This window comes from Corvus hawaiiensis, chromosome Z, assembly GCF_020740725.1.
Source record: "Corvus hawaiiensis isolate bCorHaw1 chromosome Z, bCorHaw1.pri.cur, whole genome shotgun sequence".
Lineage (NCBI taxonomy): Eukaryota > Metazoa > Chordata > Aves > Passeriformes > Corvidae > Corvus > Corvus hawaiiensis.
This window is the reverse complement of record NC_063255.1, coordinates 79,298,209-79,312,645: the sequence shown is the minus strand read 5'-3', so window position 1 is coordinate 79,312,645 and position 14,437 is coordinate 79,298,209. Positions and strand designations below refer to the sequence as shown.

Sequence of the window (14,437 nt, the reverse complement as noted above, 5' to 3'; positions counted from 1 at the left end):
CGCGGCGCGCCGGGCAGCGCGGTGACGCCATCGGCGCGCGCCGGCGGCGACGGAAGCCCCCGCGCACGTGTCTCCAAGGCGACGGGCGGCGGCGCCATGAGGCGGCCGAACCTGCTGATCACCGGTGGGCACCGCGGCGGCACCGGGGCGGTGTGGGGTCCCAGCCCGGGGTGGTGTGGGGTGTGCGGTCCCAGCCTGGGCTCATCGGGGTCCCGGGCCTGGCCGAGCCCGAGGTGATTCGGGGCGTGGAGTCCTAGCCCGGGGTGATTTGGGGTCTGGGGCCCCGGCCCCATGACAGCCCGGGGTGATTTCGGTTGTGAGGCTCCAGCCTGGCTGATTTGGGGTGCGGGGTCCCATCCCGGGATGATTTTGCTCTAATCCATGAACTTGGGGCTCCTCCATATTATCTCAGGGTTTTCAAACGAATGGAGATTTCCCTTTGAACCCTCACGGTGTGAGAGACATTCCTGCACACAGTCAGAGTTCTCTCCCTGTTTTCCTGTCTCACTCTCCTCGCCTGTTTCTCTTGGTCCTGCAGCTTTTTGCCCCGTTTTTCATCACATGAGCTCTCCCATGTTGGCTGTCAAAAGGTTCCAGTTCCCCTGGTGGGGGGTATTTGAGGGGACGTGCGAGCTCTCCCCTTACCCTTTCCTGTGGATTTGGTCTCCAGGCACTCCGGGTGTTGGGAAAACCACCCTGGGAAAGGAGCTGGCATCCAGAGCGGGGCTGAGCTACGTCAACGTGGGGGACTTGGCAAAGGAAGGTGCTGTATCACAGGAGTGTCCCGAGCACGGGGGACGTTCTGCTCTACGTGACTGTGCTCGTGGTGTCTGGGAGCCCCTGCACGTGTGTCTGGTGGCTGGGACAGCTGGGGTGTGCAGCTGGAGAGGAGAAGGCTCTGGGAGACCTTCCAGAGCCTAAAGGGTCTCCAGGAGAGCTGGAGAGTGGCTTTGGGCAAGGGCGTGGAGTGCCAGGACAAGGGGGAATGGCTTCCCAGTGCCAGAGGGCAGGGCTGGATGGGAGATTGGGAAGGAATTGTTCCCTGTGAGGGTGGGCAGGCCCTGGCACAGGGTGCCCAGAGCAGCTGTGGCTGCCCCTGGCTCCCTGGCAGTGCCCAAGGCCAGGCTGGACATAGGGGCTGGGAGCAGCCTGGGATAGTGGGAGGTGGTGGCAAGGTGTGTCAGTGGACGAGCTTTCAGGTGCCTCCCACCCAAACCATTCTGTGATTCTATATAAATTAAATGAATTTACTTCAGCAGGGGTTTCTGTAGCAGCATACTCAGTGTTAATAAATAACAAACTCATCCTCAGATGGATTTGTAAACAAGGTGTTCCCTACCCTGAGCTCTGTCTTTTGTCTGCAAACTCCTGAGACAGACATAACAATGTGAATTACTTGTGGTAACTACTCTGCTTCCCCACAAACCTCCGCGGATTCTCTGCTGCAGGAGAGCTCTACGAAGGTTTTGATGAGGAGTATGACTGCCCCATTCTGGATGAAGACAGGGTAAGTCCAACCGCTGGACCCCCCCTCGGTATTTTGGCTGTGCAGTGCCAGGCAAGCCTGCCTCTGTCTTTTCTTTGTGCAGGTGATTGATGAACTCGAGGATAGGATGAGCGAGGGAGGAGTGATTGTGGATTACCACGGCTGTGACTTCTTCCCCGAGCGCTGGTTCCACATTGTGTTTGTTCTTCGCACAGAAAATTCGTTTCTGTATGACAGGCTGGAAAGCAGGTGTGTCACTGGGGTAAATAAGGAGTGAAGTGCTGTTGTGTGACTTCACTTAGGGTATAAGTCACTGATTCTCAAAAAAAGGCCTCTGTTTCTCTGTACCTCAGACTGTCTCTTGGTGCTCTTGCTCTCTAGGGGCTACACGGGGAAGAAGCTGCAAGACAACATTCAATGTGAAATTTTTCAGACTCTCTATGAGGAAGCTGTGTTGTCATATAAAAAGGAAATTGTTCACCAGTTACCCAGCAACACTCCAGAGGACCTAGAGAGAAATTTGGATCAGATTATGCAATGGATTGAGCAATGGATGAAGGACAACAACTGACTTTGGGTGAAACAGTAACTGCTGGATCTCTTCTTGGGAGGGAGGGTTTAATAAATGGTATTCATAATTCTTGTATTATAAATGAACATGGATTTTGTTGTGACTGGATATAGCTGGGGAGTAGAAGAAGGTTCAGAGTGGCCAGGTTTGTGAGGGTTTGTAACAACACCCTGGAGAGGCAACAGCAGAACTGATACAAGTGAGGGAAGGATGAAGATCACGCATTGCCCTGAGTAGCAGGAGCTATGTTCAGTAACTGAGAATTCTTTTGACCTTACAATTAAAACCAAACCTGCAAGACAGCTGTAAAATCCTGATAGCTGGTGGCAGTTGAGGCACTTTTGATTTCCAGAGGGTGGAACAATGTCCTGAAAGGAGTTAGTTTGATGTGGAGTTGTGAGACTAAAACCTGCAGTGCTCCACTCTGGCCTTGGGCATGTGAGGAGAACGCAGAGTGAGAGGGTTTGGTACAGGTTGAGGTGAGTCCTTTGTTTCTGAGGGAAAAGAAGTGATGTGAGAGTTATTTCAAAATGATTGCACAGAACTTTGGAGGTTCCTTTGTGTGTAAGGAAACACTGGCTATGTTTGTACTGGTCTGGAGTGTTTAACAATAAACTTTCTTTCTCCTTTTTCTCTGTATTCCCCATTCCCTGTACAGTCATGGAATATATACATCACTGCAGGATTACCCAGGAAATGCATCACTTGTCAGGATAAACCTGCAGTGAACCTAAACATGGTCACAGTTCTGTTCTGATTGCTATTAAAGCCTGGGCCCCGGGGGGGCAGGGCTGTACAAGGAAGAGAAAACCTTTCTTCAGTGAAGAGCTGCTTGGAAAGAAAGCCTTTTGTGAAAGATCCCGTAGGAAGTGCTTGCTTATAAACCCTTTATATACATGAGTTTGGATAGTAAAACAACTTTCTTTAAGATTTTTGTTGTAAAGAGTGTTGTTGTTACATATTTACTATTTTATTTTTTATTCCGTATTTGCTGTTGGTTTTTTTTTTTTTGGTGACACTTGCAGAGCAATACTGCAACAGCGATTTGATGATATTATAAACCAAAATGGTGAAAAACAGTGAGTTTCCCCGGAGAATTGGGCCCAGGCATTGCGGAAGCTCGGGCAGAGATTGGCCTAGAGTAGGAAACAGGTGGAGGGTGTTCTTGGGGTGTCAGGACAATCCCAGTCCTTGAGAACACTTGGAGTGACCACGCCTGGGTAAGCTCAGATCGCGTTCCCCCAGCTGCCCGACGCCGGTCAGCGCTGTGCTGGGGACGGGGCTGCACAGACAATGCGGACCGCTAATAAAAATTAAAAATAAACAAACCCCTCCTTCCGAGGAGCCTGCGGGGAGCTCCCGGAGCCGCCGCGTCCCTCCCGCCCCGGGGCGGGACCGGCAGCGCCGGCTGCGGGCGCGCAGGTGGGTCGGGGGCTGCGGGCGGGGTGCGGGGCCGGGGCTGCGGGGCCGGCGGTGCCCGGGGTTCCCCGGGGGTCTCCCGAGGCGCTGCCCCCGGCCGGGGTCCCACCGCGGGGATTTGGCAGCCCCGAGCCGCCGGCGGAGCGGCCGCGCTCCGGCAGCCTCGCGTTTCTCACTTGGGTCTTGTCCTGCTGCTGTAAACACGGAGCTTTCCTGTTTTCCCAGATAAAGTACGGGCGTTGCGGGAGGCGCTGTTCGCCGGTAGGTGAAGGGCCTTCGGTCAGGAAAAAAACCCCAAAGCAACCAAAAACCCGAAAAGAAGCAGGAGGAGAAGATGGAGGAAGCAGAAGAGGATGACATGACCTGTGGAGACTTGGGGAATGGACTTGGGAGAAGACCGGGCGGTGTTTATGAAGGGGAAAACTTAAAAAATTCCTATTCAATTAGATCTAGGAAGGGATCTGGAAAAGCTTGTAATGTCCCCTTGTCAGCAAAGATAGGGGAGGAAAGTGATGCTGCAGCTCTTCCTGGTCCAAAACGAAACAGCGTTTACGATGGATCCCTCAAAAAACTGGGAACTGCTCCCAGTTCCACACGACAGAATAGCTGTGGTAAGAGTAATTTGGAAGTTAATTATTCACCATGATACAAATTTCTGTTAGTGAAAGTGAGCCGTTCAGCTGCTTCACAAAGTGCCATCAAGTTTAATTCAAACCACTTGCCAAAATCCCTGGAGGGTTCCAGTGCCTGCTGGGATCTTCCTCCTTCATCCCAGGACATCAGGGGCAGAATTGCTTCTCAGTGGTCGAGGCAGTGACCATTCTTAGTGTAAAAGATCCACTTTTAAAGTGTTTAATTTTGCATTTGAAAGTGACATGTGGCAAAGAGCATCCTGTCAGGGGTGTACTTGCGTGGGTATATACGTGAATGGCATCGCTTGGACTCCTGGTTTAAGTAAGTGAAAGTCTTCCTAAAGATGGTATCTAAAGCTTGCAGCTAAATATTCAAAATCTTATTTGCTCTTCAGTTGAAATTAGTGAATTGGCTTACTTTAGGGGTTAGGAAGTCGTTTTTAGAACCTGCATTGGCACTCATCTTTTTTTGTGAAGGCAATGCTGCTGTTAAAACACTCAAGTGTAGGCAGTGCTGTTCATTACAATCCAGCTACTTTCCTGTCAAATTTTAATATTTTGACTGAGGTATTTCTGTGTAACTAACTTACTTCTCTCCTTTAAATAATTCTCCATTATCCTCTCCACAGTAAGCTGAGCTATCTCTGTCTCTTGAAAATTGCCCCTACTTCTAAATAGTGCTAGCTACTGTTGCTTTGAGTGAGGTTGTTGAATGAAAAGTTACAGTCGGAAAAGAATCCAAAAAGTTAATTTTTTAAAATTAAGATGGCAGTTTTGTTGGGTTTATTTTAAAGGAAATTGTAGAATATTTGTCTTTATGTCTCTTTACAACAGACATTTCTCCCCCATTTAACTTCTTTAACTGTGAAGCACTGTGTTTGACATTTGTATTGATGTATTTCTTAAATCTATGTATTAGCTCCACAAGAAAAAACCCCAAAACACAAAGATGAAAATTCACCTTTGTATATTACCTGTTTTCAGGGTAAAAGCCCCACCTTTTTTTTTCTTTAAATATTACAACATCTTACCATTTAGTATCTTCTATTAATCCTACAGAATCTAATACTGAAGTGTCAAATGAAGAACTAAAGCAACAACTTCGGGAAGCTCTAGAGGTTGGTAACAGTGCCCAGGGTGCTGCTCTCCAAATCTGCGTTTCCTTTCAATGTAGCAAGAGGATCTTGGAATGCTGAGAGACTTGGATGGACCCAGGTTCTTGAAATTGAAGTGGTAGTTGGAAGCTTCATTAAATTTTATGTCAGGATATCATAGTGTGAGGTGGGCTTTATGTTCCGGGGGCTTTGTTTGTTTGTGTTTGTTTTTTAGGGGGTAGAGAAAGTATTTTAAAAGATGTGGAGAGTATTGAAGGTACTGTTGTACTTTTCTAGCAGATGTTTATTTTTTATTAAGCTTTGGGGCTTGAAAATCTGCAGTGTAAACAATCTTTGGATTTTTAGTCTGCGTTTTTGTTGAAAGGTAGCTAACAGTCCATTTTTATTTTACTGTGGTTAAATGTGTTGAGGTGTTGGCATCACAGCCAGCTGACTTCCACTGTAAAAATACACATTTCGTCTGCACTGTGTTCTTTAACCTCAGGTGAGCCCATGAAAAGACTTCATACAGGTAAAACAGAGGTTTGTTTTTTGAGGAGGGCAGATTTGCATTGCTGTTACCATCGAATCCTAACAGGAGCACGTTGGTTTTTGCTCAGTGTATCTACTTTGTTTTACTTCAGGAAGTTGAAATTTTGAAAGCTGAGCTTGAAGCTTCTCAAAGACAGCTTGAAGGAAAAGATGAAGCTCTAAGAATCCTGCAGAGCATGGTAGGAGCTGTTCAGAAATCACTTGGTGGTAACAAGGAAAACAGAGGAAATCTTCTGCTGCTCCTCATCGAAACCTCAAAAACCTTAAGGCCTTCCCAGGGCTGCAATTTAAATCATTGAGTCTGCAGGTGTCTATAGATTTGCCTCTGCAATTTACTGGAACTAGTGTGTTATTTAAGAAGACTTTACTGTTGTAGCAATTGTCATAATTTTATCTTTGAGGATTCTTGAGGCTTTATCTATTGAACATAAAATTAAGGCCTTTTCCCAGTCCCTTATATTGAAGATTTTGCCAGTGCTTGTAATCCTGCTGCAAAGCACGAGTACTTTGAGTTGACTGCTCCATTTGTTGCCCTAGAGGACAGTATGCCTTATATGTCAGGTCGTTCTTTTGTTCACAATTTGTAGTATTTTTATTCTCTTCCATAACAAATTCTGCTGAAATCAGTTCCTGGGATTTAGCCTACTTATGTAACCCATTTCTAGTTGTGCAGTTTATACTCTCACATATTTGTAGCAAGTTAGGCCTGGATCAAAGCTTAGGTGTGTTGTAACCCAGTTCTTTAAGATGTGATTTTCTGCACGAGCCGTGAAGAAGACACGATCTCAAGTTAAATGATGCTGCACTGTCAATAGCTGAGGTTATGGGATTGAAACCCAAGTTTGTTATGCAAGTGAGTGACTTGAAATCAGAACCCTCTGGGGCTCACAAGTGAGTTGCTGGTGTTTGTAACTCTGCACACTGCTCTTTAACTATGAACATGTAAATGTCTCCAGGTGTAAAACTGAAAACTAAGTCAGTTTAATCACAGTATTTGACAGAGTTGCATTTTGGGTTTTGGTTTGATTATTTGTTAATCTTGCAGGCAGTATTTGATAAAGCCACGAGTCATACAAAAGCAATGCTTCAGAAAACTGAGGAAGAAAAGAGGACTCTAGAGAAGGTAGGTGTGGGTGTTTCCTTCACACAGAGAAGCCCATGGCTATTAAAAAGGGGTTATCAGGCTGTTTATTTAAATCAGTGCATACCTGACATTAATTCCAGGGCTTTTATAAAAGGAACTCCTCTTCCCTTCTAGTAGAATGGGAAATGTTAATGTATCACTCTCTGATCTAGACCTTTCCATGCTATAGTGTGTACAAATAATACCTGAAAACTAGCAGAGTTCTTCCTGTACTTTCAGATGGTGTTTGTTGTGGGTTCCAGTTGCTCAGAGTGAGCTGCACAACTCCTTAGTGATTCAGCTGAGGCTTCCCAAGGGCTCTAAGAAATGGGTTCTCAGTTTTCATTGGGAAGGTGGGGAGGAAGAGGAAGGTGGCGTTGAGCTACCTTGTTAAACTGAGTTTTTTGCTTTGTTCCTCCTACTGTTGTTCTGTCCCACATAATAGGAATGAGACAGGGAAATGTGGCAGCGTGGGTTTGTCTTTGTTGTAGGCCTCTAGAAGCATTAGTTCTGTAACAGACTGGAATCCACAGGTCAGTGATGCAGAACCTTTGGTGTCTGGTACCACATTTGTTATCAGCAGTGTCACAGATTGTCACTGAGATCTCTGCCAAACCCAGCATCCCTGGCATTCTTTTGAGGGGAGCCCTGTAATGCGCTGCTGCAAGTTTGTTTTGTTTCCACAGGAAATAAATATTTTGCAATGGGAAATTGAATTTGATCAGGACAGATTTAAAAACATAGAAGACACGTGGACCGAAAAATATGACAGGTATTTGACCTACACTGTATATTGCTGGGGTTTTTGTTTGATTTTTAAGAAATGCCCTGACTGCTCTGTCATCTGTTTTCTGTTCCAAACTTGGCTCCTCAGGTTCTTTGGGGTTTTGTATTTTCCCAATTCCCTTCCAAATTCTGGAAGATTTTGATTTTTCACACTAGTAACAGTTGTATTTTTCAATTAAAACTTCTGGAATTATTGTCTTTTTTTTTTTTTTTTTAATGTGTCTGTAGGCTGGCTTTGCTAGGCTGAGGTTTTTTTCATCATATGACGTTAGCCAGCTGGAGACTCATTATCCTTATTTACCTTAACTGTAGATGAGGCAGAGGAAATAATAGTATATGTATGCATGTGGAAGTATAATTTCCTGGTTAATCATTTCTTTATTGTCTTGCACTGTAGGTCTGGGCATGAGTACAGGGAAAATGGAGTGCTTTAGAGAGAGGCTGATCAAGAGGTTCTTTATTAAATAAGAGTCACCCTGGGTGGACAGCAGGTGTGGTTGGGCAAGAAGAATGTACCAGAGGCACTAAACTAATGATACATAACAGATGTTGAAAAATGGCACCAGCAGACTCACTCATTTTCATGTAGAAATTGTATCTCTGAAGTCTACCCATCAGAGGAGTTGTTACTGTCATTATTTGTTATTATTATTGCTGTTGTTATCATTCAGCATGTATTTTTATTTTAATACGTTTCAGCTTTGAATCAAAGAATAAGCCACAAGTTTACAAACTATACTACAGATACATTTGTCAAGGCATGTCTCTTGAAAAGCCTCTCCTGGCTGAGTAGGTTGGAAGTGTAGCTGTGGAGTTTTGAGCCACAAAACTGGTGTTGACTGTTGAAAGATAGAGACAGCTTCAGAAAACTGCCAGCCAGGGGCTCAGCCTGCTTTGCAAAACATCTGATATTCTTCTGATAGTTTTCTGACATCTGAGGCAGCAGGACAAGAAGAATGTGCATTTTCCTTTGGTTTTTTCCAAGTGAAATAATTCAGACTAGGCTGCATTTAGTGAGGAGCTGAGGAGATGCAGCAAATAAATTGTATTGCTTTGACATTTAGGGCATCAGATTGCCACTGTTCTGTTCAAGACGGAAATACTTCAAGGAAAAATGCATTATCAGTGCATATTGTGTGTTCTCACGTTGCAACACCTGAAGGCACAGCTGTTCTTGAGAACAGGATTCAGACTACAGGAAGTTTACAGACCAGAGCTGTCACATCTCTAATATCAGTTTTGTTCTTTCAAGGAAGTAGGAAATTTCTAGCAAGTGTTTCAGAGGTTCATAATTTCCAATTTATTTGCATTTCTAATGGGAATGTGGCACTTACAGTGATCTCTTGTTAAAGCTGTTGTCACCACCTACTTAAATGGGAATGATTTTTTCTTTTTTAACATTCAGTTGAGCATACCTGGTTGGGTTTGGAGTGTGAGGGTGTGGTGTCACGAACAGGGCAAGCCTGTTGGAGCAGCCCGTGGTGCCAGGGGGGCAGAGCACCCTCAGGGTGAGCACAGAGGTTCCTGGCAGTGCTCCATGGGTGCCGAGGGCTGAGCACACAGCCCAGCCTGGTGCTCCCTGCTGTGCTGGCCTGGGTCAGCAGGACTGGCACCTTGCTTACCGGCCCCTGGCCAGCAGGTTTGCTTCTGACAGCATAATGCAGATTATCAGTACAGATATTATGGGAAAATACTGTCACTTTTTCCATAAAAAAATACCAAAAGTGAGAAAACTGGTGGAGTGATACTCCATGGTTAATAGCTGGTCAAACCTAGTACTCAACTCCTTCCACTTTTGTTTTTTTTTCTTCCATCTTTTAAGTAATCCTAATTTTAATTTTCGGAAATATTAGATACTGTGTTTCAACAGGTTATTTCTTAAATTATTGAGTGCCCATTTAAAAACGTTTAAAAATACAATAAAGCCACTTTCTAACTTCTACAGGATATACTGTGAAAATGCAGCTCTTAAGGAAGCATTGAAACTGAGGACAGAAGAAGTTAAAACACTTAAAGCTGAAAATGCAAGTAAGCCACCAACAGCTATTCCTCTGAATACAGTTTTTCAGGAATAACTCAGGATGTAGCTGTGATAGAAGCTTCCTGTGGGCATCAGTGTCTTGTTGCTGGCAGCTGATCTTAGTGGATATGCAGGAGCCTGGAAGTTAAACTGAAAAGTAGCTAGGGCAGATCAGAATGCTCAAGTCCCTTTCCCCTTTTTTTTGCCTTCCAAAAAGCTTTAAAATAGCTGACTTAAATCAGTACTTCCCCAATGTTGTGCTGTTCTGAATGAGTGGCTGCCTGACTTTTAAGTGTACAAGGAGATGAGCACTCAGTCCTGAGGCAGAGCAGTACAGGAAATGGTCTCTAAGTGGGTCATTACTTCTGGGAGAACACAGAAGGAAAAACAACTGGGATATGAGTTTCTACTTCTACACTCTCATCATGTTTCTAAACTGGTGCTTGAACTGTAAAACTGCTTCATTTGGGTGTAGTTGAACTCAGAAATTAGGAAATGGGAGCAGCAGACTTTTGTCATCTCTTTCTTTGTTTTATTTTGTAGCCCTGAACCGGCAGTGCTTGGAACTGCTTGCAATGCTAGATGTGAAACAACAGAAAATTTTTCAGGAGAACATGTCGTTGAACAAAAGTGACATTACTGATTTTACAGGTCTTGAAGTAAGTATTGTTTATGTTTTTTTCAAACTGGCTGCTTCAGAGATCTGTATTCAAAATACATTGAGAAAATTCATTGCTCATTGTATATCCCTTTATTTGGACCCATTTTTAGCTAATTAGAACATGCCTTTGCATGCCTGTTAGTCAGTTTTCTTCCTTCTGGTCCACTTTGCAAAGAAAGATCAGATAGAAGAAGCATCAAGCTATTTTTCACAAGCCAAGGTGCTTATTTCTCTTCTTCCTAGCACTTGAACCCTGCTTGCTCGTGCTTTACTGAGCACAGTAATATCCCAGTGAGGTCTGCAGGGCGTGGCTCACGCAGCTGTCAGGTTTTGCCTGAAAAGCACACCTCTCATTGAGTGTCAGAAGCGATCGTCTCCACCTCTCGCACCTTGCTCCCGCTGACTGACACTCCCTGTGTAGTTTCAGGGTGGTTTTTTTTGCTGGCATCTCTGTAAGCGAATCCTTACCTGTGGTTTGTTTTGGGTTTTAAGCTGGCGGTGCTCGGAGCCTGCACCTGCAGTACTGCTGAGGGGCAGCCTTGTCCCTGTGCCAAAGTGGCAGCTCTCACTCGAAAGCAACTCTTTCATCTCAAGCAAGAGGTAATGAGGCCTGGCTGGGTGGGGACAAGGAGGGGCTGCTCCTGCTCCGGTCCAAACAAAGCCAGAAACGCTCCACCACTGCTTACACAAATGCAGGTGTTTCACACCCAGAACTGATGTCAGAAATAATGTAAAGTTTGTTCGTGATGCTTGTAATGCCCTAACCTCTGCTGGTAGAAAAGTTTTAATTATATCTACTCAGCTTTACTAGTAAAAAAAAAATTAGCATTATTTTTTCTTCTTCCCATCTTTTTTAATCTAAAAAAAAGAGAACACACCCTAAGTGTATGCACTCCATGAATGTACACACTGTGCATGTGGACTGGCACTGAGCCTTTTCCTTCCTTCCTGGCAGTGCATTTCACCCCTCCCTTGTATTGGCATCAGCACCCACAGCCTGCTCACCCAGCTAGGTCAGCAAGCTGATCTTGCTGGAAAATACCTATTTACCTCACACTTAAATCAGTGACATGAATTTTAAGCTCCTCGTTTTTTTCAATGTAGTGAGATGGTGTGGATTTAGAATTTTTCTTCTAATCTGTGTTCGACTCTGCAAATGTGGTAACCATCCTTGTGGTCCTGCTGCAGAAGTTCCAGTTCACTAACTGGTTTTGAAAATAGGTACTGGCCTGTCCCTTATGATCCCTGATACAGATTCCAATCTCTTGTTCCTTTTGCTCCTGGCCCAGCTGTTATGGGACATTATTGTCCTCCTCAAGCTCTCTCCATGCGCAGAGATAAATACACAGCGATGCTTGTGTAGATGGCTGGTGGTGTGAACATGTGCAGACAGTGAAGAGTAAGGACTTCAATACATATTTCAAAACACATTTCTTTACACGTCAGGAAAACCCTTTGGTTCCTACTACTGCTTCCTTGATTATATTTACTTGCAAGTTGTCTGTTTCTTAATATTCATTTTAAATCTGCTTTTGCTTCCAAATTAGCTAACATACTTTAAATTTCCCCTGAATTAAAACCAGATTGAAAATCTGAAGAAGAGTAAGGATGAAGCATATATCATGGCAGATGCCTTCAGAATTGCATTTGAGCAGCAACTGATGCAGAGGCAGGACCAGGCCCTGAGGCTGGCAGAAGTGATAAACATGAAGAAGGAAACAAAATTTGCAAACTGGAGACGTCTGCGAGGCACTGGTAGCTGGGCAATCTGTGTGTCCGTGGGGGTGGACTGGCAAGGGAAGGAGCAGGAGCCAGGAGCACCTCTCCTGGTGTTAAATGTGTGCTGGTGGCTCAGCTGCTGACTGAGGGTTATGGACAGCTACTGAGAAAAACTGACATCTGGCTGTTCTAAGTGCTTCTCTGTTGTTTGGGGATTTTTATTGAGCTCTATGTAAGAGTTGGGGAAGGAGGAGAAAAGCAAAGAAAAAAAAAATTGGGGCTTTTTTAGCTCCAAATGGGGTATTGAGCAACCTGGTCTAGTGGAAGGTGTGGAACAAGATGAGCTCTAATGTCTCTTCTAACCCACGCCATTCTATGATTCACTGGAGTACAAAACAGATTTTTTTGTCCTGTTTTTCCTTAAACATTTTTAACCTTTTATTATGCATGTGTATCAATACTAGTGTCTATTAGTGTTCTTACACTAATGCAGAATTACAAAGTCTTGTGTAAAACAGGAGGAATTCTAATCTGTAAAGTAAGAATAATTCTAGTAATCTTTTGTTCTTTCAAAAAAATAAAGGGATAAAGAGAAGTATTTAAGTGCTTACATTATGGTCAAAACCACTGCACACTTTAGGAGCAGCACAGTGCATTTGTTTTGACCATTGGCCAGGAGCTGCCAGGCTTAGAAATGTGGTGTGTCTTCCAGATTCCTTGGGCACTCCTGGAGTGTAGTACTACAGCAGCATAACCTTTACTAGCTGTTTCCCCTATACTGACACCATTGCTTTCAGGCTCCATTACCTGGTACATACATCCCATTATTTTAATGTATTTTACTGTTTTTAGAAATCTTACTAACTTGTAAGTGACCTATGTCAGAGAATCTTTGGCTTTTTTTCAGGCTACTTACTGTTCAAAAACAGATTTCCATGAAGTTTAACTAGCTCTCAAAAGTGTATTTTTCATAGAGCACAAAGAGTTTTCAGTTTGCCAGTGTGTAAGGTCTGTGTAGCCTTTATGTGACAGCAGGAGTAGTGCTGCATGGTAGGAACCTGTCATGTCCCATGCAGTGGGAGAAGCTGCAGCTTGCATTGCCCTTTCCGATGAGATCATTCAGATCCAGGTTTACAAGTGCCGTTTTATCCCAAAGTCCTGTTTCCCTTCCTAAGCTGTTCTGCATTTGATGTACTTCTGTTTTCCTTAGAGCGTGTCAAGCTACAAGGGAACAAGAACAATCTGGGGCAGAAGCTGTCCAGCCTGCTCTCGTCAGATGGGGACTGCAGGAAGGTTGAGGAGCTGGACAATCCCCAGGAAATCCTGAGGATGTTGATAGATCTGGTCAGTATTTGGTTCGGCTCTTTGGAGCGTATGCATGTTTACACACCCTGAGCTGACAGATGGCCTCTTCTCCTTTCTGTTGACCACACAGGTGAACGACAAGGAGGAGGCCCTGGCGCACCAGCGCAAGGTCAGCTACATGCTGGCACGGGCTGCCGAGGCCAGGGAGGCCGCGCTTGGCCAGGATGAGGGGCACACGGGAGGAAGGTGTCGGCTCGGAGCCCAGGGCCCGCTGGCTCCCCCTCACACCGGCAGCCATCGCCTCCCGGCCCCGAGCTGCTCTCCTGCCCTGCCCCACACAGGAGCGGCCCTAGCAGGGCTCCGAAAGTCGCTCTCCTGGCCCTCGGCGCTCGGGGATGGACGAGGACCGAGTGGGGTGGCCAGGGGGCTGTTCAAGCTCTCGCTGTAGCCACGCGTGGGGGCAGCTCAGCTTTATAACAAAGAAACTTCTTGTGGAAACACCAGAAACTGTGCTGTGATTGCATCACTGCGGGGCTGATGTCATCAGCGCAGACAGGGAGCAGGGCTGATGGAGCCGGAGTGACGTCACTGTGGGGGCAGTGATGTCATCAGCGTAGACAGGGAGCGGGGCTGAGGGGGGCTGATGGAGCCGGAGTGACGTCACTGTGGGGGCAGTGATGTCATCAGCGCAGACAGGGAGCGGGGCTGAGGGGGGCTGATGGAGCCGGAGTGACGTCACTGTGGGGGCAGTGATGTCATCAGCGTAGACAGGGAGCGGGGCTGAGGGGGGCTGATGGAGCCGGAGTGACGTCACTGTGGGGGCAGTGATGTCATCAGCGCAGACAGGGAGCGGGGCTGAGGGGGGCTGATGGAGCCGGAGTGACGTCACCGCGGGGTCTGAGAGGTGTGACATCATGAGAGCCAAGTGGGCGGGGGCGCCCCCTGCCGGCGGGGCGCAGGACGAAAAGGGGGTGTGACCTGCAGCGGAAGCTCCGCCCCCTCCCACATTCCCCGCCCCTTCCCGCTGTCTGTCCTATTGGCGACTCCGCACCCGTGCGCTGTCAATCAC

At 46.0% G+C, this 14,437-nt stretch overlaps 2 protein-coding genes across 3 annotated transcripts; both read left to right on the top strand.

The window, feature by feature from the left end:
• Nucleotides 1-46: 46 nt before the first annotated feature.
• On the top strand, nt 47-2,688 carry AK6 (adenylate kinase 6). The gene is made up of 5 exons (XM_048291304.1): nt 47-124; nt 671-763; nt 1,449-1,507; nt 1,590-1,735; nt 1,868-2,688. Exons 1-5 carry the CDS (start codon nt 97-99, stop codon nt 2,055-2,057), a joined length of 516 nt encoding a protein of 171 aa, XP_048147261.1. The 5' UTR covers nt 47-96; the 3' UTR covers nt 2,058-2,688.
• Nucleotides 2,689-2,889: 201 nt separating this feature from the next.
• Nucleotides 2,890-13,871, top strand: CCDC125 (coiled-coil domain containing 125). 2 transcript variants are annotated; one of them, XM_048291302.1, is made up of 12 exons: nt 2,890-3,479; nt 3,702-4,087; nt 5,168-5,226; nt 5,847-5,933; nt 6,800-6,877; nt 7,564-7,649; nt 9,609-9,691; nt 10,227-10,342; nt 10,837-10,944; nt 11,928-12,099; nt 13,274-13,407; nt 13,499-13,871. In XM_048291302.1, the coding sequence occupies exons 2-12, from the start codon at nt 3,811-3,813 to the stop codon at nt 13,814-13,816; spliced, it is 1,518 nt and encodes a 505-aa protein (XP_048147259.1). In that variant the 5' UTR covers nt 2,890-3,479; nt 3,702-3,810; the 3' UTR covers nt 13,817-13,871. The 2 variants fall into 2 exon arrangements, with proteins under 2 accessions (XP_048147259.1, XP_048147260.1); XM_048291303.1 differs by lacking the exon at nt 2,890-3,479 and having other exon boundaries at nt 3,547-4,087.
• Nucleotides 13,872-14,437: the final 566 nt, after the last annotated feature.

Coding starts and splice junctions, on each gene's coding strand:
- AK6 (XM_048291304.1), top strand. CDS start 97: ATGAGGCGGCCGAACCTGCTGATCACCG. Junction 125..670: donor GCCGAACCTGCTGATCACCG/GTGGGCACCGCG, acceptor TTTGGTCTCCAG/GCACTCCGGGTGTTGGGAAA. Junction 1,508..1,589: donor CCATTCTGGATGAAGACAGG/GTAAGTCCAACC, acceptor TTCTTTGTGCAG/GTGATTGATGAACTCGAGGA.
- CCDC125 (XM_048291302.1), top strand. CDS start 3,811: ATGGAGGAAGCAGAAGAGGATGACATGACCTGTGGAGACTTGGGGAAT. Junction 4,088..5,167: donor CACACGACAGAATAGCTGTG/GTAAGAGTAATT, acceptor TTAATCCTACAG/AATCTAATACTGAAGTGTCA. Junction 5,227..5,846: donor AACTTCGGGAAGCTCTAGAG/GTTGGTAACAGT, acceptor GTTTTACTTCAG/GAAGTTGAAATTTTGAAAGC.